Genomic DNA, 24516 nt, shown 5'->3' with positions numbered 1-24516 from the left:
TTTGATGCCTGCCAAATTAAAATGAGGGAAAAACAAGATGCAGCAAAATGACTCAGCAGATAATAGGGACAGATAATAGCCCTATAACGCAATCGCTTGTTAAAGCAAAACCACACACACAGTGCCTGTGTTGGCTACTCAAGGGGATAACCTACCCATGCACTATCAGAAGAGGGCTCCAACGAGTCCCGTCTTCTGTCTTCAAAGATGGTCAACCAGCTGTCGCTAGAAAGCTTGCAAGCACGCCAAGGATGCCATCCCCATGCCTTGCTTGCCTCAGCACTCACAATCAGAGGTAAACTGCCTCTGAGGAGGGAGGCTCAGTTTGGGCCTGTCATTGCTCACATCTATTGCCAGAGTTCTCTTCCATGGATTTGCTTAACCATTTTTGTACCATCCGAGCAACACTACATCTTGCAGCAATCATTCCATAACAGAATTAAACATTTTGCTTTTCATTTATAATACAAACCAATTGAAACGTCAAGTAAAAATGTCCTCAACTACTCAAAACAGACTTTGAGTCAATTTCAAAAGGCTTGTGACTTAGAATACTGTTTTCATCCCTTTGTACCTGGGTCTATTTTTGTTCTGTGTTTTTTCATAAACTGAGTTTGCGATGTTTTCTAAGCAAATGAACAACAACAAAAGCTAGGCTGTAATTTGTTAAACCTGGATCTAAAAACGCCCAGACTTTTACTTTCTGTTATCTCAGCTAGATATTCTCTTGGCAGCTCTGACTCCTTTCTTTCACATTTCTTAGTTGAGGAGCTTTTCCTATTTTCTCTTTATCTTTCATTGTATGTGCCATTAAATCCTCTTTAAGTCCTAACGGAATATCCAATAAAAATAGGATAACCCACCATTTTGCGATCACAAAACTAGCCAGTGTTTGTCAAGTTCTTATAGAACCTTCACACACACAAACAATAAATAAATAAATAGGGGAAGGCGACAGGCTTGCTGGCGAGGAGCAGCACCCACGGGCTCCTTTTGTTTCTTGCCAACATGAGGGATCACAGACTGGGCTCCGAAAAATTAAAAACTCAACGGGAGGTAATGCACCTTAAGGAAAGATCAGATACGCCGCCGATACAGCTGTTGCTTGTATGAATCAGCGTCATTTATTGACATAAAACAGAATTATTTGGCAGCTCGTGCAATAACAAATTTATCAGTCTAATGTCCCAGTCGGCTCCCTTTTTTTTTGCTGACTGACTGAGGCAGCCTTTGGGAATGGAGATTCACTGGGAGAAGCTGTGAAAAAGGCAACTCCAGCCACAGCCCCAGGACTGACCTTTCCGCCCGGGAAAACGAGCACCTGAGAAACCGGAGGCCCCCCGGCAGTTACCTGTCCCGGCCTCGCCTCGCCTCGCCGCCGCCGCCGCCTCGGGCTCCTCCGCGTCTCCTTTTGTGGGCGGCGGGGATGCCGGCTGCCTGTCGGGCTGCAGCCAATCGCCGCCCCCCCGCCCCCCCCGCCCCGGAGAAAGGCAGGTGAGGAGCGCGTGCAAAACCCGGAGTCGACTCCGCAACCGGGGGATACTATCTCTAACAGCCAAATGTGGCGAGAGAGGCAAACAGAAAGACGTGGAGCGGATCTCGCTCCTCTCTCTCTCTCTCGCCCAGCTACCCGTCGGGGTCCCTTTTGGACGGGCACCCCCAAACTCGGCTCGCCAGATGTTTTGGGACTACAACTCCCATCATCCCTAGCTAACAGTGGTCAGGGATGATGGGAACTGCAGACAGTCCCCAAACACCTGGAGGGCTGCCTTTGGGGATGCCTACTTTTGGGCTCCACGATCACTCCAGATGGTGACCGCAGTCACGAAATTAAAAGACGCCTACTTCTTGGGAGAAAAGCGATGACAAACCGAGACAGCATCTTAAAAAGCAGATACATCACCTTACCAACAAAGGTCCGCATAGTTAAAGCCATGGTTTTCCCACTAGTGATGTATGGAAGTGAGAGCTGGACCATAAAGAAGGCTGATCGCCGAAGAATGGATACTTTTGAATTCTGGTGCTGGAGGAGACTCTTGAGAGTCCCATGGACTGCAAGAAGATCAAACCTCTCCATTCTGAAGGAAATCAGCCCTGAGTGCTCATTGGAAGGACAGATCCTGAAGCTGAGGCTCCAAGACATTGGCCACCTTGGGAAAGATGGAGGGCACAAGGAGAAGGGGACGACAGAGGACGAGATGGTTGGACAGTGTTCTCGAAGCTACCAGCATGAGTTTGACCAAACTGTGGGAGGCAGTGGAAGACAGGAGTGCCTGGCGTGCTCTGGTCCATGGGGTCATGAAGAGTTGGACACGACTAAACGACTAAACAACTAAACAACAACAACTTTTGGGTCTTGGATCCGGACCAGGAAGCCAAAGTGTGTTGCCTTCGCAGGAGGCGGCTGTGCAGCAACTCCAAGCGGCACACCTGAGTCTCCACCTCCCCCCAAAGAACATCAGGGATGGTTTTGTATACTTGCCAACACGGAGTCTCATGGCCCCAGCATAAGAGCAGCCTGTGGGTCCAGCACTTGATATTGCTAAAAGCTCTTCTGTTTGCAGTTGGCATTTCTCCTAGAACAGTGTCCCCCAACATGGACTGAAAAACACAAAAAAGGCCTGTGCCTCCTGTTGGCTAAGGATGTACCAGCACAACATTGTTCTCGGGTGTCTTTCCAGCCTTTCCAAAGAAGCCTCGGCTGCGCTGCGCATCATGCGCTTCCTTAGGTGTTTGCAGTTTCATACTTGCGCCCGCGGGACAGGATTCACCCCCTCTCTCCGAGCCATAACATGGGGCGGAGGAGAGGGGACAAACCCAAGGAATGGCAACTGTAGCCACTCTCATGACTTCTTTTTACACTTTTGAAAAAAGTTAAAGCCAGGGCTATAACTTATGCAATATGTTTATTAGTTAGTTTTGTTAGCAAAACAAAATCACAGGTAACCCTGATCAATAAAACAAAGCAGCCAAGAGGCCATACTGCATAAAAGAGAGTTATGCTGGAATTTGTTGATAGCCAACCTTCAGAGTACGTATAGTAGACGCTCAGAGGATAGATAGTCGAGCTAAATGGGAGGTGAAATGGCCATCGCATTTCTCACATATGTCTCTTATTTACTTAAGTGGCAGCTGTGGGGGGCTCAGAACCATGGTTAATAAGGAAGGGGGGGGGTTTAACACTTCCACATTTGCTTTGGCCTGACAACAGTTGCTCCCCAGAGGGATACTGCCTGCAGCAGGAGAAAAGCCCCATAAGCTCCGTGGGGCTGGAGGGGATTTTCATTAGGCCTGCAGCATAAAACATTCCTACATACAATGGTCCCAATCCTTACTGCTTTCCTATGGCTGCTGTTTAAAAAAGGAACAATGAAACACAATCATATTTCACATGTTGGCTCTTGTTAACATGAAGCAACAAAAATGAAGTGTTTCTCAACATGGAAATGTGGTTCACATGCTTGAAGGTTAGCTTTCATTGGTGTTTAATACAGTTCATTGGATAATAGTAAGAACATAATTATTTTTTTTCTGATAATGTGACTGATATTCTCAGTGTCTGAAAGTTGAAGAAGGAATCTGTTCTATACATGATATATATTACTGTATTATTTCAGATAATGTGGAATGTCTTCAGCTATCTCCTCTGCACAAATTCAAATTTTTGAATTTTTAAGTAAAAGACATTTTGAAGTACTGAGGGCATATTGTTAAAATCTGAACAAGGCTAAGTTTGGCCTCATATCCAAAAGATTATTTTCCACAGCCCATAGGATGCACACCAGAGTGCTGAGTTAATAGTGGCCAAAGAGAACTCTTCTTTTAACATAAAATTATCCCTGACACCTTGTTAGCAGTTTGCAGATGCTTTTAAAGCAACCAACCAACCACCATGAATTGAGCATTTTTGTTTACTAAGTATTTCATCTAGTAAAAATTAATTGAGAATGTTTGTGCATACTGAACCTTGGAAGATAATCCAGCATACAACTGAGTTTAAACCAGAAACTAAATGTACCAACATCCCTCTCAACTGGAAACATTTAGTATGACAGAGATCTTCTGCTTTTTTTTAATGAAAAAAACCCAACACTTTGTGGTCCCATAAAACCTTGTATTTTAGCACTGCACACAATTGGAGCACACACAACTTAGTCTCTACAATTTTTTAACAGGAACGATTTGTCACTATTTTCAAAAACCGCCTTCCAAATCTCCTCAAAAGCTAGTATAGGGGTTTATGAAGGAGAGGTTGCAAAAAATAGGGATGGAACTTTGAAGATAGGGACAATTGGATCATATTTAATTGCAGTATGCAATGGAAACACATTTTCAATAGCTTGCTGACAATAATACAGACCTTTCAATATCACTAACTAATGCAAACCAGCAGGCACATTTAGTGAAAATGTAACCTTAGGCTGTAAACTGGAGACTCTTTAAATTAATGAATTCTGCTCCATTAGTTTCTTATCTTCCTATTTAAGACCACACTCCTAAGCAACTTTACTCACAATAAAGTCCTGTTGAATGGGACCTGCTGTTAAACAATATTTATTTATTTCATAAAAATTATATGCTGTTTGATTGTAAAAAACAAAACAAAATTCTCAAAGAAAACAAGAAAATCAAGAAAAAACTGCAACTGTACTTTAAAATATCAGAAGTTAAAATCCTAAATCAGATTAAGAATATGATAATGAGGCAAGAAGAACAGTTAAGAGATTATATTAGAATTATGTTATTTTGTTTGGATTGAGCATAAACCTGACAAATCTCTTGCCTAGAAGAGGGAAAAGCTGAAGGGAGGAAGATTTGACTTATTTAAATACTTTTAAATAGATATTTTTAAAATAATTAGCTCAGAAGTCAAAGGCATGGATTAAGATTTTTTAAAAACCTATTTGAAAGAATAAACCATAAAAGTTATTGTCATCAATTTATTAAATTATGTTGTGTGAGAGAAATAAGCCAAGTGACTATACTCAAATATGGGAAAAAGTTGTGATAAAAATTCAAGAGACTACTGGTAAATAGAAGCATTTTGTGGAAATATGAATAAATATTCAGCATCATTATCCTTGACGGATAACTCTATAAAGGTTGACAACCTTTATATTTGTTCTGGTATACTTTTATTAGTGCATTATTTTAATTATTTATCTGTTTCTTTCTGATTTGTTAAAGGGGTTATTTACCTTCAGTCACACTGGGGCCTTGCATATAAAAGTTTGCACAAAAATTGAAGTTGCTAATTCAAAATGTGAGCAATCATGATATAATCTTGATATGCAGAAGCAAAACAATGACCTGGAATGAGCCCTGAAGGCATAGGATGCTATAGGCACCTGCCAGAGCAAAGCAGCATTGCTCAAGGCCTGGCTCTTACTGGGAGATCCCCCTTGAATGAAAGTCAGGATACAGATATAATAAATTACCGTGTATAGGCTCACACAAACTAAATGAAATTTCAACAACCGAAAGGTAAGAGTATGACAATAACTGCTGCTCTCTCCCACACGCTGGGCCACCTGCTGAACCTGCTGCTCTGCAAATTACTAGATGTCAGTCACACATAATCAGTCAATATCCTTATTTACCACCCCTAATGATCCATTAACTGGTCCCCACTTCTATTTCCTCAGCTACCTAATTACAAACAGATCTCAAAGCAGAATTATTATTCCTTGATGTCATAAGATTTAGAATATGAACAGAAACAACAGCCCTTTTATCTAATATAAACTGCCAATTTTGATATTTAGTTAAGGCTGCTATTAACAACAAAGCAACCAGCAACTTTTTGACTTTTAGAAGACACCTGAAGGCAGCCCTGTTTAGGGAAGTTTTTAATCACTGGTGTTTTACTGTGTTTTTAATATTTTGTTGGGAGCCGCCCAGAATGGCTGGGGCAACCCAGTCAGATGGGCGGCATACAAATAATAAAATCATCACCATCATCCTCATCCTCATCTCCTAATAGATACATGGGGATACCTTATCGCAGAGTATAAATGTATCTTTGAGAATAAGCATTTTGCTTTGTTGTACTGTTAGTTTTATTTTGAAATGCCAACAGGGTTCCAAGAAGCACTCGAGGACCAAACTTCCAAAAATAATCATGGTCTACATACAAACTATTTGAAAATGCTAAGCTGGTTGCTTGCAGCTGCACACTCACTCTTTTTTCACTTGTCCAAAATATTTCTGTTGTAGCTCTTTATCAAGTTTATGTATTTCCTGAAATAAGAGTTTGCTGAATTACAAAATTAATTTAAAGGTAGAATTAACGGCTGCAGGAGACCTATAACCATTTCAGGGGCAGGGGAGAAAACACTTCGGTAGAAAAAGAATTGAAATTGCCCTGAGAAAGTCCATGATTTTCCTTCAGGAAATCAAAGTTTCACACATTGCTAAAAGTCAATTACACAGAGTAGATTCAGACAGGGTCGGCCTGCTGTTTTTAATGAGGGTTGCAGACGCAGCGGCATCACAGGATGCAACAAGTGTGGGGTTGTGTTCTAACTGACCTAGATACACGCAAGCAGCACACAAGGAGAACAACACACAGCTTCCTCTGAGCTCTAGGAGCTTGTGTAAGAACACGTGGAGAGCCCTGCTGGGTCAGGTCAAAGGCGCATCTGAGGCAGCCTCCGCTTTCCACATTGGCCACCCAGAAGCCTCTGGCAAGTCAGACAGCAGGACCTGAGGACAAGAGCCTTCTCCTCCCTTGCAGTTCCCAAGAAGCAACTGGAATACGGAGGCAGGCTCCTCTGGCAGTAGACGTGGAACACAGCATCCTGCACAGAGGTGCATTCGCTGGAACAAGGATCCTGGCAGTAAAATAGAAATATGGACAAGCCTTTTTCGGAGAAGTTTGCAAAAGTCTTTAAATGCAGATCTCCAAGTATCTGTGTGAATGGAAGAAAAGGCTGGAAAATACCCCCCCCCCCGATTTCTATACCACTTGGAGGGCTGCCTCAATGCTTTTATCAATGTTTTATCGGTAGCATAATTGGCATGCAGTGAACATAAAATGTGAATTTAATTTAGCAATAATTGGCTACTTCTGTTGATTTGGAGTTTCTGAGAGTCTCTTGGTAAGAAGAGAAATGCTACGTCTTGGCATGATAGATTTGCTTCCTGCCGCCCTGAGCCCTTTATTTCGCTTTGGTCGGATGCTTTACTGCTTTCTGAAGAAATGCATTAAGTGCAGAAGAGAACAAAGGAGTAATCAGAATGGAAATCCAGAGACGAAGCCATGTTCCTCTGCTGCAGCAAAAACAACATAATGGTTAAGATTTCTCAGGACACAATTTATTGTAGCATGAACTTTCATGAACCTTCAAGGTAGTCGAAGCTGAAATGCTCACCACCCCAGTCCTTAAAAAAAACATCTCCCTCGACAACAAATACTTCCATGTTTATGAAAATTTATTATCAAGTTTTTAGTTACTAATGTATGTAAACATGTAATGTCTTGATTCCCAAATTGTGGAGAGGGGCTGGTGGAGAAGGAAATACAGTGGTACCTCAGGTACCTCAGACGCTTCGGGTTACAGACTCCGCTAACCCAGAAATAGTACCTCGGGTTAAGAACTTTGCTTCAGGATGAGAACAGAAATCGCACGGTGGAAGCAGGAGGCCCCATTAGCTAAAGTGGTGCTTCAGGTTAAGAACAGTTTCCGGTTAAGAACGGACCTCTGGAACGAATTAAGTTCTTAACCCGAGGTACCACTGTATTGGGTACCATCTGAGCTTTGTGTTTGCCAGAGCCATAATCTCATGGGTAGCCAGGGCCATCTTTAGCATATGTGCCACCAGGGTACAAAGAGCCACCCAATGCCCCCAAATTTAGTTTAGCCGCCCCCATTTTTTTAGGGGGAACCAACTCAAAGTTGTTGAGCTTTTTTGGGGGGAGGAAAATCGCCTGTAACAACGACGCAGCGGAGATAGTTGCTTTTGCTTCCTGACTCATCAGAAATATTTGACGCTACAGAGTAACAGAGCGACAGAGGAGGGGGGCAAGGTCTTTTGCTCTATTGCTTTTCACTGCCGCCAATACATTTGGTGCCCACCAGAATTCGGTGCCTAGGTCTACCACACCCCTTGCACCCCCAGGTAAAGATGGCCCTGTGGGTAGCATTGCTAGGTGTATGCAAGGTGTGCCCAGACATACCACCCTGTTTCAAAAACAACAATTTGTCCCAACGTGGCTCCCCCCACACTGAGTATATCCTACCCTCAAGGGAAAGCCAGGTGACGCATGTCATGTGTAGTTTAGTCTGACTCCAAGAGAGGCACCACTACAGAGAAAGTGAGCGCCTCTTCAAATCTTGGGTGCTGAGTCTGGGACCAATTGTGGCTTCCAGGGCACATAGGAGAGTGACCAGGTTGTTTCTAAATGTGAACTGGGCAAATCAGTGGTTTATGATGCTAATCTTTCTCTTCCTTGCCATTAACAAACATAGGGCTTAATAAGCCCTCCAGAACTTTTGTGACGTGTTTCTGCATGCAAATGGCAAATGGCACCCTGTGCCATGAGATGTTTGAGACAAGTGCTGCCAAAGATAAGCTTGAAGGGGGAAATGTTGATGCTTATTATTTTTATTACCCTCCTGGCATATTAATAAGTTTTTCTCCTCTTCTCCCTAGGCATAATAAAAAGCTCCTTGCTGGCAACTGTTCTGATTGATATTGATGGCTCTGTCTGAGCAACAAACGTTGTGGCTTTAGGGACCTCCATTTCCCAGCACCTGAAGGGAGCTGGACTTGATTCTCAAAGCAAGATTTCATGCTGCATCACCAAACTCTTTCAGACCTTCCTGAGGTTCTGCCTTTATTGGCTGATACAGAAAATATAGAGTCCTTTGTCTTTAACAATATTTTGCTGCCCTTTCTACCTCACCTCATCTTGAAGACTTGCGGCATGCATTGGGGTTTAAATCAATATATTGCAAATAGGTCAAAATATGAATAAACAGTGACCCGAGACCCCCGCCTCCAAGGCTGAATTAACTCTGGCTACAAACCCATGGAGTAGTGGAACCCCTGTTCCACTGGGACTACTGGGTCACAGCCCTCCAAGTGAGGGCTATTTTTAACACCCTACCCTGCCAGTCATCATCATCATCATCTCAGAGTAACACACTCTTTTCTGTCCCACACATTTTTTATACTTCCATTTAAACTGAGTGATGCTCCTGGAGACATTTCAGTAAATCTCTTCTCAGCCAATCCATTTCCTGCAACATGCCACCAATCCTAATCAAAAAGTAGGGCTATGGCAAACAGCTCCTTCCCATTTTTCTCTAGGTAGAAAAACATGTGGCAGACATTTGAATATTCGGACAGCCAGCTTTCCAGACCCTGCTGGGCAGATTCCCACTCCCTCTGTCCTTAGGAGGGCAATTCAGCTGCTGCGCCAGAGGGTAGCCTATCTGAATAAGACATCCGTTCTGAGCATGCCCCGAGTTGTTTCCTTGAAGGCCAGATCTTCTAAAAGCTTGTAGCATGTTCTGGTAACAGGAGAAGCAACAGGATGTGTCTTCTACTTTGAGGATCTTTTGATATTTGGGCTAGTACTGTATTCGTTTTTTGACCTTGCTAGAGAGAAATAGCACAGAAGCAGTGGGAGTTTCTTTCTATAATAAATATCTAGTTTTTACTTAATCTTTCTGCATTTATGACTTGAGTTGGGAGGGGAAACGATGGGTGGCTTGTGTAGGTGTTGCAACAAAGTCTGTATTAACCATTTCCCTGCATTCATTCATTAAAAGACAGATGACCTTGGGGTCCCTTCCAACTCTGCAATTCTATGAAAAGCTGCTGCTGCTGCTGCTGCTGCTGCTGCTGCTGCTGGATGGAGCAGAGCAGGCTGATTCGAGCCACATGCAATTCCAAAGTATTTTGCAGGGCATTTCCAGAAAAGGCATGTGGGTCTGCTTCCAACAAGCTCCCCTCCTAGCTTAAAGTTCAGAATATTTTGCAGGATTTATTCCTTGCAAGCACAGAACAGCCATTGTGTGGCCCCTGTAAAAGTGCCAGTTCTGCAGACTGAAGCAATTGACTAGGCATATGTGGGGCAAGACAATTCCCAAGGTAGACTGGTCCCAATCTGTTAAGGGCTTTATACACTAACGGGAGCACTCTAAATCTGACCAGGTGACAACTTGGCAGTCAGTGCAAATCTCTGAGAAGAGGTGTAATACGCCGACATGGTCTCACTTCTGCCAGCAACCATGCTGCAGGAATCTTCACTAACTGCAAAGAAAGCCCCATACAGAGGTCACAGCAGTGCCTGGACTACCATGGTCAAGCTACCCTGGTCCAGGAATGGCCGCAGCTGTCCTACCAGCTGAAAGTGGCAAAAGATGCTTGAAGACATCCTTGGGCCTCCTTGGGCCTCCAGGGACAATGCTGGATCCAGAAGCACCGCAGACTGTGAATCTGCTCCTTTGGCAGGAAAGCGGCCTCATCCAGGGCAACAATGGGCCATTTCTTCAACGTGGTGGGAACCAGGCACCCACAGCACCTTTGTCTGGCTGGGATCCAGGCTCGGCTTGTTTCCCCTCATCCAGCCTATCCCTGCATCTAGGCACCGGTCCAGGCCTCCCCTGATTCAGCTGCTGTGGAAAATACACCTGTGTCATCAAGGCTCAAGATGGCACTTCACCCAAAGCTCTTGCTCTCAGCAGCTTCATATAGATATTAAATAGTACTGGGGATAAAATGGGGCCTTGTGGCAGCCTCCCCCTAGGTACTGCCTGGACAAGGTCACATAAGGTAGGTTCCAAAGCCCTGTAGCCTCCTACTACCTTTGGTGAAAGGTTGCCAAGGCTGGTTTAGTCCCATGGGTCTAGATAATCTGTGTCATTCCAGAATGCCTGCATTGGTCCCACCACAACCCTCTCTGGTATTTACAACCACCTGGTAGTTAGTTCAACTCTCATACTCCCTCCCCTTTAGACAGATTTATCAAAGTAGTTTCTCCAGAGAGCTTCCTTTTTGAATAATGGGGAGAAAATCTGTTTGTTGATGGATGGCAATAAATACAATACAGCGGTACCTCAGGTTACATATGCTTCAGGTTACATACGCTTCAGGTTACAGACTCCGCTAACCCAGAAATATTACCTCGGGTTAAGGATGAGACCTTGCTTCAGGATGAGAACAGAAATCGCGCAGCGGCAGCAGGAGGCCCCATTAGCTAAAGTGGTGCTTCAGGTTAAGAACAGTTTCAGGTTAAGAACAGACCTCCAGAACGAATTAAGTTCTTAACCCGAGGTACCACTGTACAGATAAGGCTTATGCATTCACCTTAGCAGCTCAAAGGATCAGGGAGAATTTCATTGTACAACATGGGGTCTTGTGGGCTGGGACCACCTGTGGTAAAGTATACTTCTATACTGTTTGTATTGTTGTGATGACCAACGGTTTCTAACAAATAAATCTGACTGACTGACCTAACCGAAGGGTCCAGGGCCAGTTTCTTTAGGAGTGGCTGTCCCACTGTCTCTTTCAAGGTGAGAGGGGCCAGTCCCTCGTGCAATGAATCATTAACAGTACTGTGGACCCAACCAACAACCCCCTCTGCTAGATTTCGTGAACCAAGTGATGTGGCTCAAGAGGACATGCAGTTGGGCAAATAGCCACAAGTACCTTGTCCACACCAGGCTGCGTAAATTGACAATGATCCCATGACACATCCCAGATTTTGGCACTGGGTACTTCAGTTAGAACTACAAAAACAGCAGAATCAAAGTCACTCTGAAGTACGAGACTTTATCCTCAAAATGTGCAGATGGTTGATCACAGCGGGTCCTTGAAAGCTCCAGAGATCCCTCTCCCTGATGTGAATTGCTGTCTCTTTGACCGAGCATCAGAGGACGCACAGGTAAGTGGCTTGCACTTAGGGGCCATGTTGTGTGAAGGAACACACATTGCACCCAGCGAGGGATTCACACTCACTCCTAGGTCTCTGGCTGTGTGAAATAGTAAGTGGGATCATCTGTCTTGGGGTTGTTGGGTTTTTTTGCTGGTCACCCACCCTTTTTTTTTTTACTGAGTGCATATAGTTGAATCCGTGTAAGTTAATGTGCATATTCTGTGGCTCCACCATACAAAAAAGCTTGAACCTGGTGCAGTAATCAATTGTTGGCAAGTTCAGATCCCACAGACGGTAGTATCCTGGCAGCAGTTTCCCCTACAAGCAGCCTAGCTACTCCATTCTGCATTAGCTGTAGCCTCTCCACCAAGCCCAAGGGTAGCTCTGCATACAGTGCATTGCAGTAGTACAACCCTGAGGTTGCTCCTACAGAGACAACTGTGGTCAAGCTACCCTGATCCACAAATGACTATAGTTGCCTTACCAGCCAAAGTGGGTAAATGGCACGACTGAGAACCCCTGTGCCGCCCTCCAGCGACAGAGCTAGATCCAGGAGTACTCCCTGACTGCACCTCTGCTCCTTCAGTGCAACTCCCTGCAGAGAACTGACTGGTCTTCCAGTCCAGAATCTGCTCACACCCAGAGCTTTTGTCTTTCCATGATTCACTTGGTTTATCAGACTGGTCCAGGACCTGTACAACCACTTTGAATAAAATGTTACAGAGATCAGCATATTGATGGCACCTCACTCCAGATATCCTAATGATCACTCTCAGTGGCTTCATATAGATGTTCAGTAGCACTGGAGACAATCTAGTGCCCTGCACTATGGGGCTGAGAAACATTTGCCAAATGATATCCTCTGGAATCGTCCAGGGAGCTACTATTGGAAGTCCTGCAGAACACTGCCCCTGATCCCCATCTCCCACAGATGGTCCAGGGGATTGTTGGTATCCAAAGATGATGAGAGATCGAGTAGGAGTCCTGAATCCAGCTACAAATGCACACGGAGATACAGTTAAGTTAAACTGCTCACCTGCATAAGTGCATTGTTCCTTTTAAAATCAGGATATTCTTGCTGCATACTCTATGTAAATGAACACTTTTTCAAGTTTTGATCTTTACCCTTTAATTAGTTTGCACCGAATATGCATGTAAATTGTGGGAAGGTAAAATCTCTTCATTCCATATTGATGGTTCTGCTGCTGTGCTCAGTGCCCTTGAATTTATTTTCAGGGAATTACAGGGTGAGTCCTTTAAAAAAGGCCCCGTGGATACAGATACACTCACCCTGTACAAGAGGAGGCCTTTCGGTGGGGAAGCAGAATGGAGCTAAAGAAAACCTTGAGCTTCTATTTGTAATGCATCATGGAAACGTTGAAAAGCAGGACTGATCGTGACTGGCACCATACATGATAGTTCACGTGGAAAATCACAAACTAAACAACTCAGTGTGTAGGTTTACAAAAACTCATTTACAACAACGTACAGCGTTTCAACAACTTCTAATTCATTTAATCTTAAATAATGTATACAATGCCAAGATAATAATGACTTGAGCAACTCAGTATCTCAAAGCCAAGCAATCCAAATATTTCTGAAAAAGTCCATGAGGGAAACTATGTGTAGACTTGCGCTGCTGCAGTCTCAACAGAACTCCGACAATGAGATATTTGGATTTCAGTCTCTGTTTCATGAATCATAAACCTACACACAGAGTTGTTTAGTTTGTGATTTCTCTCTCTGAATTCCTTGGGTGTGTCGTGGTTCAAGTGGAAAGGCAGTATACTGGAGGCATGCAAGGAAGCGGCAGTTTTGCACAGCCCATGCAATTTTTGTCTCCGGCCCTTATCAGCCACAGACTCTTTTGTCTTGCATCCTCCCACCATAATCTGTTCAGCAGAAGCAAAAAATCGGTGATGCCTACAAAGGCTTTTTCAAAAGAAGTAAGAACTCTTTGACAGTGAGCAGGAACTGAATGGGGAGGGAAGGCTCTTAGCTGAACCATGTCAGTAGTGACGTAATTTAGATAATGGTTTGAAAAATACTAAAAGTCTACCTTCAAAGAACTGGCTGAGGAGTTCAAATCAATATGATCCTTCTAGTCTTTAGTCTCCACTACGTAGAGTTTTCTGCCTACTTGGGTTCCACTTTCTTTAGCTACCCTGTTTTGGGGGCAGAATCCTTAGACGCTCTCTTCCTCCCTGTGCCCTCCCCACAAACAAAACATGAAGGGGCCCCGCTTGCCTCGAGTACAGCAAGGGTTTTTTTAGCCCCCTCTTTCATTTGTGCCTTCTTACCACAGCCCCATGTTTCCGTGGCTCTTTGCAACAGAAAAAGTGTTTACAAACTAATGAAGAAGAAAAAGCAAGGGATCGGGCTAAACCACATAAAGACAGCTGGGGAAGGCAGTGATTCTGAGAGCTTCTTAATGGACAAAAAGGAGAAAGACAAACATTCCCAGGAAAATTGCAGACCCAGGCGAAAGAAAGGACATTTGTTGCACTTTGGCAAAGCAGCACAGGTAGAAAGGCATCACAAATTATGAGCTGTAGTTGAAGGGTCTGATTGTGTCATGTCCACCTGCCTGTTTTTCACTGCATGGCTCAGCTTCCTTCTCAAGGAAGGGCTTTGTTAAAGTATCCTGCAACAAGGCCTCCTCTGCCACTTCAAACAGTCCTCTTTTCTCTGCCACTGGAAAGGAAAATGAGCAGTGGCGTAGCGTGGAGGGTGCAGGGGGGGCCGGCCACACCGGGCGCAACATCTGGGGGGTAGGGTTAGGGGGCGCAAATCCACGGGTTAGGGGGCGCAAATCCACGGGTTAGGGGGCGCAAATTACTTGCCTTGCCCCAGGTGCTGACAACCCACGCTACGCCACTGAAAATGAGACCTCTTTAACATGTTAAATGGTGCTCCCACAAGCAACTCTGCAGAAATGACAACAAAACGATAGTTTGGCCAACAAAACTGTCTGTGTTTAGTGCAGAGAGGAGGAATTCTAATATTCCAACAGACACTGGGAATACAGAAGATATCCTGCACAGCTTTCTATGCCTCTCAACAAAATGCCAGCCCTGTATTTCCCTTGGCAAAAAATGGCAGCATCATCAGAATCCATCAGAATTTAGAAGCAGAAAAATCAGATCTGGCTTACAACATAATCAATATATAAATTTAAAATAGCTAGGACCAATTCTTTCCAGTGGCGATGGGCACACAAACAATACCATGGTAATACAACAACACAAGAAATACGCAGAGCAATCCACACTGTGCTGGACAAACCTCTGCCTAAATCTTAACACAGCAGGAGTGAAAAGAGCTTCCCTGTAAGTGTGGATCCTATTCCTATGCATGTCTCCTGGGACTCAGAGGGACTTACTCCAAAGTAGGTGTGCCTAGGATGCCAGCCTGTATATTATTAAAAAGTGATCAGTTCAGTTGTAGTCGGTTATTACATTAATATTCTACCTTTCCTCCAAGAAACACAGAACCTGCCTTTCAACTTTTATTTTCACAATAACCCTCTGTGGTAGGTTAGTTCAAAGGATGGTGACCGGTCCAAGGTCGGGGGGGGGGAGGGCTTCATGGCCGAGTGGGGATTTGAAGCCTGGTCTCCCATGACCTAGGCTGATATTCTCACCACTATACTGTACTGCCCCACATATACTTATTTAGTTAAGAAAACGTCCCACAGAGGAGGCAGGCTGCTGTATCCACAGCACTGATGCATTCTGTGACCAATCACATCTTTTGCTGGGGGCCAATAATTCTGCTGCTATCTCGCATGCAGCCATGGTTTATGGCTTACTGCTCATGGGATGTCAGGGGCAGGGTAAGCCGTGAGCGTAATGCTATAACAAACCATAGCTTAGCTCACAGCAGTGTAGAAGCAGCAGGATCAGAGGATTGTCCCTCCTGGAACAAGCACATGCGCTCATTTGTGCCAAGCTGTGGTTTGGCTTAGAATTGCATGCAAACTAGGACGTTGTGTTTACAACAGTCCATTTCCAATGAAATGATTTAAAAGGGGTGTGTGTGTGTGTGTAGGAAAGAGTGAGTGAGAGAAATTAAATTTGCACATCCGAAGGAATAAGTGTCAATCACACAGATGTATTAAGGAATGTGGTAGCTTGATCTCTTGATCACAAAATCCTCAAACAATCCTTCTAGTTTCGTGGAACTTGATGGAACAGCTTGCTAATATAATCTTGGGACTGTGGAACTGGGGGAAAGGTCAACATACTGATCTGGGGGAAGTATATCTGAATTACTTCCTCTATGTCTCTCCATATAGATTGTTTTATGCTTCCTAGTTCCCCAAACAATAGGAGGCTTTAGAAGCAGACATTTACTGTTGGGGGACTATATTGCAAGCAGATTGTTTAGATCCAAATTTTCTGTGTATGTATTTGACAGGTCAGCGTTCACACAGCTTTAGTTTTGTCAGTGACTGATATTCATTCCTCCACTTTTCGCCTCCCTCAGTGAGTGAGACTTGAAGGAATACAGCCACAAGTCTTTTGTGGTTTTTGTTGTCTCCCCCATTCACTCATTCAAAGCCCCCACTGCCCTTTTCCTGTTCTGTGAATGCATTCAGGTATCTCTGCATCTTTAAAAAAACAAAATTTCGCCCAGGAAGTGGGCAAGAGAAATGCTACCAGTCTTAGTTATAACATTTCACAATGGACAAAATGGAGACTGCTGCTTTTGGGGGATAGGCTGGGTGGGCTATCCATTTCAATGTGGGTTTAAAAAACATTTAGAGTGATAGATAGATATGATAGAGAGATCTATCTGTATTTCAAACACTCTTAGGACATGGGGTCAGGTTCAGATGTGTTCCAAATGCAGGTGTCCTTGACCTGCTCTGGAGGAGGGTAGGACTCGAACCTGTGGCTTCAAGCTGCAAGAAAGGAGATTCCAACTAAACATTTGGAAAAACTATCTGACAGTAAGAGCTGCTTGGCAATGGAACAGACTCCCACGAGAGGTGGTGGACTCTCTTTCCTTGGAGGTTTAAAAGCATAGCTTGGATAGCCATTTGTCATGAATGCTTTAGCTGAGATTCCTGCATTGCAGGGGGTTGGACTGGATGACCCTCGGGGTCCCCTCCAACTCGACAATTCTATGATGCTTGCCATGCTTCTTTCCTTTCCTTTTCCTTTAAAAAAAACAACAGTCATGGGTTGGGGCATAAATTGGTCCATACAGTTTTCCTTAATGAAAATCCTCTCAAAGCCGAAGGCGGAGACCCGTTAAAATCACAGGCGGGAGAAGCCTGTGAACGTGGGATTTGGCAGGCACCTTTTGCGCCTCCCCCACTCGCGGGGAACCCCGGTTTTTGGGGCTCCGGAGCAACGTGGGGTGAGCGGCGCGGTGCATCGAATCGTCTGCTTCTTTCACGGAGCGAAGCTGCATAGCTGTTGCTGGAGAGCGCTGACCTTTTCCTGTGGACAATTTGACTTTAAAGTAATTACCCGTGAGTAGAGCTGAAACGGAAGAATTGGATCTCTAAAAGTTTAATTTGGTATCCTAACGGGGAGGTTCAAAACAGGAAGTCCGCCTTCCCTTTGTGTAAATAGACTGAGGCAACGAAGTTGCAAGCTGGAGTCCTGGAAGGTCTTTTGTAAAAGATCAAATTTCCAACGGTGAAGAACATTAAACCCCCTCTTGGAGGCAGGAGAAGAGAGGGGGAGGTTGTGGATTGAGTGTGCCTGCGGGAGAGAGTGAAGAGGCTTAAAATACCGCCGCTCTGACCCTGGAAACGGGCTGCTAGTAAGACTGACGTTTTTTTTCCGGGGTTTTTTTTTTTTTTGGAATGTTCATTGACAGCGCTTAGAACGTTCATTGACAGCTAGCTAAATAAGAGAAATACAATGTTTCTACTGTTTCCGGCTGTTTTTAAAAAAGGAGGAAAGTAACTGAAAATTGAAACTAACTTCGGTTTATTGAAACTGTGTTTAAAAGAGGACATATTGACTGATACAAATACAACTTGTTTTCCCCTAGTGGAAGCTCTTGAAATTGGTTACTTTACAGGAGCTGGGCTAGGGGAATTTTCAGCTGCAAGATAAGAAAAGTGTGAGACTTTGGAATTGACCTTGAATTTCTAAAGTGTTATGGCAAACGGAAGGGAAAAAACAGTCGGGATGTCGACAGAGGAGGCCTTAGTGGCTGCATTTTTGAAAATAAATGATTCGCTGGAACAACTTCATAAGAAAACAGATGCGAGGAATATGAAATTGGATGCTGCAAATATTGAGACTGATTTAATTGTAGAAAGTTTAAATAAGTTGGGACAAAAGTTGAATACCAATTCAGAAATCACCCAGAAACTGATACAGGAACCTACTCTGATACGGCAAACTGCAGATGAAGTCAGGGAAAAAACCCTTGCGGCTGAACTTAAGGTGGTACAACTGGAGAGGAGAGTCCCATCCATACAAAGACAACTTGATGAACATAAGCTGACATTCGTTATGATTGAACTTAGAGAAGAGCTGATGAGTTTGGGGACCAGGGCCCTGTCTGAGTTGGAGGACTAACATTGGTTAAGAAAGAGAGGTATTTGGGGGTTAGTATGACCGCCAAAAAATGTGAATCTGCTTAAGGACAACCGTGAAGGATGTTGGATTGAAGAGAAGGGGAATTTGGAAATATGGACAAATCAGAAGTTGTTACTGTTGGGCCGAGCCGTTGTGGTGGGGATGGGGGCTGCTGTGTTGCTGGGGATGTTGCTGTTGTTTCAAACATTGCAAGCTCTGGATGGGATGGAGGGTCTCAGGAGGTGGCAGAGGGATGCTCCTAGAGTTGTTTGGCAGGGCAGGAAGCCTCGAGTTAAGCTTAAGATATTGATGGATGCTAAAGAAGGAGGTGGACCTGCCCTGCCAGACCTTTAAACTTCGTTGTGAACCATCTGCCTTTTGCTGGTTGAGAGAATGGTTGCTTCTTGAAAACACCGAAGTGTTGGATAATGGCAGACGAAGTTGATGGACTATAGGGAATTAGTGGAAATGACTGGCAAGATCCGAGACCAGGGTGAAGAGTCGGTGGAAGAAGATTGGAAAAACTTTAAAGACTATTTATAGAAATATTGTAAAATTAAGGATTGTTAGAAAAATGTTGGAATGAAATTACATGGCTTTAGTAGAAATGTCATAAGGAATTAAGTATAAATAGATTAATAGAAAATTAAAGGAAAAGTATGGCAAGAATGTGTTAAGATAATTATAGAACAGAAAACAGAGTAAGATGGAAAGGAATTGCTGAAACAAATAATAGAAGTAGAATACAAAAAAGGAGGTGAGAGGAAGTCGCTGGAAATAAGAGAATGAAATATAAGATATTGAAAATGTCTGAGCTGTTTTAAAATTGTTTTTGTTTGTTTTTGCTTGATTTGTTATTTGTATTGTTTTCTCTTTCTTTTTTCTTTTTCTCTGTAGTGCTGTGTTGAAAATTGTGAAAAAGTAATAAATATCATTTTTTTAAAAAAAAGAAAATCCTCTCAAAGCTATTTGCCTATCACTTTTTTTTTAAGAATAATTTTTTATTAACCAACCAACCAATCACATCAAATCAAACCAAATTACATAAATTCCAAATTACACAGCCGAATTTTAAATTTTTGTTGGGGGTACCCATATTTCAAGTTCCGAAGGGGATCCAATCAACTTCTTGCTTCTTACTGCTGTTTTAATGTCCACAAATCTAACCTTATGATGTTCACAGTACTATCCAGTCCTTTCTTATTGTTTTTCCACATCTCTTGTTGTTATTTTCATATATTTTTCCTTTCACTTTGTGACCTCTGATAGTCTCCACAAGCTGGTTAGAACATTTTGTAATCCTGCGTGGATATTTTTTTTTTTAATCCAGTAGCCATATCCAGACGTTTTCCATATAACACCACTTCCATACGTCAAAACAGTCTTAGCGTCATTAATCTTCACCAATCTGCCTCCTTTCTCAAAACCTCTGAGGAGATTCACCAGGAATGCAGTCTGAAAACAAGTCCGTTCTTCCTCCCGATTATAAATCCTTTGGCAAGATGGCGACTCCGAATTAATTGCTGCGCCATTCCAAAAGCTCTTATTGCTTCTCGATCTCCATAAAGCATACTTCTGGTTAAAGTTTATCTCCACACAGACCTTAATCATCCTGCTTGGGTCAGTTCAACCGACGATTCTAATGAGGATGGGTTCTTGTAAATCACATAGAAGGAAAGTAAAAAAGGTCCCCCCCCCATTCAGTCCCGTTGTCAACATACCCAGCCTTTGGTGTATCTTCATCGTAAAATATTCCTGTTTCTCCAACCCGTCGTCTTCTTTCGCAGAGGTCACTTAAATTAGCAGACTTCACTCCCCTTCTTCACTTGAAATATGTGCATTTGCTTCTTTTGTAATTAATTATTCCAAATTGCTGCAGCTAGTGCGCGATCAGAGACAGCGTCCAGGAGAGCCGATGTCCACACGGGGGCATTCTGCCTAGGGTCCTCACCCCCTTCTTTTGAATTAGGGGGTGATTTATGGGCACAGCAGGCAAGGGCAGTGTTCCCCATTTCCTTGGGGCAACAAGGGAGGCTGCCTACTCCCATAACAGCCTCTTAATTACCCCGTGTGGGTCGGAGAGATGGTATTGTCGGCCATCTTCCAATGCGCCCCCTAGTGGGCCCCCCCGCTATTTGTCTATCACTGAACCTTCCTCCCCAAGCACCACAGCTGAAAATACCTCCAAGAGCCCCTTTCAGCTGCTCAAAAAAAAAAAAGATAATGTGGAAAAAAACAAGAGATCCAGTCAACAACTTCCAACATCTCATCCACTTGGGTTTTCTCAGTGCTATTTTTCTAGAAAAAGAGGTGCTGGAACTCACCATGGACACCTCCCTTCTTCCCTTAGAATGGCAATGGCGCCCACCTGAGAGGTGCCGGAACTGAGTTCCTGTGAGTTCAGGCTTTAGAAAGCCCTGGGATCTCTGTAAATATATTAAATTTGCTGGTGGCAGGGAAGGCCTATGGCAAGGATTGCTGTCTCCCTCTCCAGTTTCTCCAAAGGTTTCATTAAACCTCTGGAAGTGTCTTTCAAAATGGCAGCTTATGGAGACAGCTCAGTATCTTTGCAACCACATAATCTTTCATGCACAATATAAAGCTAAGTCATAAATAAACTGAGTTGCTTGTGTTTGTGTGCGTGGCTGGGTAGAGTGATTCATACAAACCTACTTAGAATACTGGATGAATGTAGCAAAAGTCTATGAACTATGAGGAATACTCTTGGCACGGCCGAGGGAGAAAGGAAACAGGAGACAGGAGGTGGCAAGAAAGGGTGCAGAGTGTTCCTTGCCAGCTGCATGCTAGAATGGCATTTTCCCCAGACTCCCACAGGCATGAACACTGAGCACTGCTAAGCAACCAGAGATGCCCTTCAAGCCCAAAGAAAGGAACGCCAGCCTTGTGGGTGCTATAAGGGATGACGGATTGGACTTGGGGAAATGCCCCCCCTCTCTCTTGCCAGGGGCATAGGACCCCCCCCCCAGTCCCCGCCATGCTACACCACTCTATATTACTGCTGGGTTCCCGTACAGTAGGGCCTGACACAGTGGGGCCTGGGAGTGCATCCTTGGTTCTTGCACAAGGTGTAGAACAGGGTGGGGGGAACTGGATCTTATCTCTCCCACTCTGCACAGGTAAACCCACCTGTCATCCACCTGGCAGCATGATGAAGCTTGTGAACTGCCCTGAGATCTTGTGGTGGAGGGGGTTATGTAAATCAAACAAACAAACAAAAACAAGCAAGCAAGCAAACAAGCTGCCTGGCAGTGAGCAAGACACTTTGAAAATATGCTTTGAGGCACACCTTTAAAGAGAATTGCTGTAGCCCCCAATCAGTCTTGGGAGTCTCTGCAGAAAAGGAGACCCCCCTAAACAGAAAGAGGTTTGGATTCCAAGCACTTCCTCCAGCACTTTGCATCCAAGTTGCTTGGCTGTGCTGGTGCAACTAAGGCCAGCTGATTGTTGGCCACAGAGCCATCACTGGCCATCAGCTGGTCAGCAGTGCTTGCAAGTCAACACTTCAAAGCATCTCTAGCAAATGCACACAGGCACCCGTAAAGTGTATCTTACAAGGCCCAGGACTATATTGTGAAGCGAGGGAGTTCCATTCATGGCAATTGCAGACTCTCAGCCTCCAGGTCTTGGCACGGAGTGATGACTTCATTGCACCGGTGACCCAACCACAATACATTTCCTATCTAATTCAGAGGCTGGATGGTGCCATGTCTAGTTAGATACAGAACTGCAAAGGGCTCTTCCCTGCCAGTGTCCAAACCCTGATATTTACTGTGGATACAAGTCTGCTGTTACAGCTACTTGCTTGCAACTCTTTGACTGTGCCACTCCTGATCTCCGCCCATTAACTTTGTGCTGCAAACTGCCCTGTGATCTTTGGATGAAGGGCCGTATACAAATTTATTAAATTATAGTAATTAATAAATAAGCACATGAACAGCAGAATCCCTAAGACTCAGATGCTCCAATGCCAGCCTCCAGCCCTGGGCACCTGGATGTTTCACTCACCTGCCTTTTAGTTGTTTGACTGCATAACACTATAATTCCAACAGAGCAGTCACTTCAAGTTAATGAAGGGTCTGCAATAAATTGATAGAACAAAGCAGCCACGATTTTTTAAAAATGCCATTTAATCATAATCTGGGCCTTATAACTTTATAGGCCTAACCCTCTGATTAAACCCTACAGCCATAAGCAAACCAAGAAACAAAAGCTCTTAAAAACGGATCCTTACCTATTACTTTTCCTAGGAAAAGTGACTTCAATGAGTGGAACTGGAGGCTCGATGCTGCTGGCAGGGTGTAGGTGACGGCAGGGTAGAGGTCCAGCTGGAAAAAGACAAAAGCAAAGAAGCCAGGCTTTGAGAAGGCTGCCACCCAGCCGGGTCTTCCTGGAGGAGGTTACCCTCACTAAGCCGACACTTCTGCTTGGGGCTGCTGGCTTCACCCTGATAAGCAGGACATTCCAGCAGCAGCAGCAGCCGCCGCCGCCGTGAGAGCCAGGGTCAAGCCTCAGTGGGGAAGAGAAATAGCCAAAACATGGTGCTGCTATCAGTCTCCCATCCACTCCCGTTCACAGGCTCACGTCTTTTGGTTTGCTGAACTGTCTGCTTTAGAAATGAAGGACATTTATCCTTTTATGTTTATCTATCAGATTTCTGTTCAGGGTTGAACACATTGTAAAGTGAGACAATTCATATTTCATGTAATAAAATCAAATAGCAAAGCACCAAACTCTGTTATTGTTGAAAAACCAGATTTCAGATTTTGAGTTTCAATTCAAATTACACACCCAATTCTGACTTTTGTCTACAAACAAAACCAGAACTCCAAACACATTTTGAGATCATTTGCTCATGTCAGAATCTGACATACTTGAATACATGAAATCTGCTGAATTCTAAATTATGATTGCTTTCATCATTAATTTCTTAATTAATTAACAGTACAACAATTGAAAATAATAGAGCAGAAGGAATACATCTATTAATAGCCAAGGTCTGGCACAGTGTTGTAACTCAAACCTAGTGCTATGAGTTTGGGGGCAGGAATGTTGGACCCCTCTAACCCCTGGGATCCAGCAAGGGTTAAAAGATGGGAGGGGTATAAATAATAAAATTGTTGTTGTTGTTGTTGTTGTTGTTGCTGTTGTTGTTATAGCTTCCAGGTGAGGTGATGGGGGATTAAAGGGCTCAGTGACATTCGTCAAATGGGTGGTGCCCCCTCCCTCCACAGAAAAGCCAGCTGAGAGCAGCGATGGGGCAGTGAGGTGACTTAGAAGTAAAGAAGCAAGTTGGAGAGAGCCAGAGCAATGTTTGAGAGCAACGTTTAATTTCTGTTTGAATCCAAGGCTGCAGCTATGGAAGAAAAAAGACCCTGTGGGGGGTTAAGGCTGTGAACCCCTCCATCACAGTTTCAGGTGTAAATAAGGCATATATTACAAAGACCCCACCAGAGTCTCTGCTGGGCCTCATTTCCAAAAGGACACAAACTCTGAGCACGCCTGGGACCTCTGGAACCTAATGCCATGTGGATCTTGGCGTGGCAACAATCTCCTTCTTTTGGGAGAAAGCTACATTTGGGCGTTCAGAGAAAGAGAGTAAATTTCAACGCCCCCCTGTGTTGATGTGTGTTAGGAGGGCTTCCGCAATTCCTTACTAATTTTCCTGAGTGATGCTGACAGAAAAGGTGCTGCATTTTCACCCTCCCTTTCAAAGCTGACATAGAAAGCTACACCATCTTTTCTGCTCAGCATTGCAATGTTCAGGACAACCCTGGGCTAGACACTTGCCAGGTGAGGAGAAAAGACTGGTGCCCCCGTCTAAACAGAAAAGACAGATGGATACAAACAGGGAAGTGGAAAGGGAATAAGCAAGCAGGCAAAGAGAGCGAGGGAGAAAGGAGCGGAGGGGAACTGAGCCCAGATTTCCTAAGAGGAACTAGAATATTAATGTCTCTGAGGCTGGTTTAAAGTGGCCAACCATCTGAGGTCATAACCAAAAGAAAAAGGTTGTGCTTCCTTTTCTTTCTTTAGAAAACATGAGGCTTAGGGAGCAAATGCGGA

At 44.1% G+C, this 24516-nt stretch overlaps 1 protein-coding gene across 1 annotated transcript in view; it reads right to left on the bottom strand.

Annotated features, from left to right (window-relative positions):
- The window catches only part of CNTNAP2 (contactin associated protein 2), a 1044505-nt gene that overhangs the window by 19738 nt on the left and 1000251 nt on the right, over window positions 1–24516 (bottom strand). Inside the window, exon 21 of the mRNA XM_080975740.1 lies at window positions 22688–22781. Within this exon, the coding sequence (XP_080831866.1) occupies window positions 22688–22781 (94 nt within the window). The remainder of the gene's footprint in view (window positions 1–22687; window positions 22782–24516) is intronic.

Source organism: Podarcis pityusensis, assembly GCF_964106645.2.
Source record: "Podarcis pityusensis genome assembly, chromosome: 12".
Classification (NCBI taxonomy): domain Eukaryota; kingdom Metazoa; phylum Chordata; class Lepidosauria; order Squamata; family Lacertidae; genus Podarcis; species Podarcis pityusensis.
This window is presented reverse-complemented; position numbering and strand designations above follow the sequence as displayed.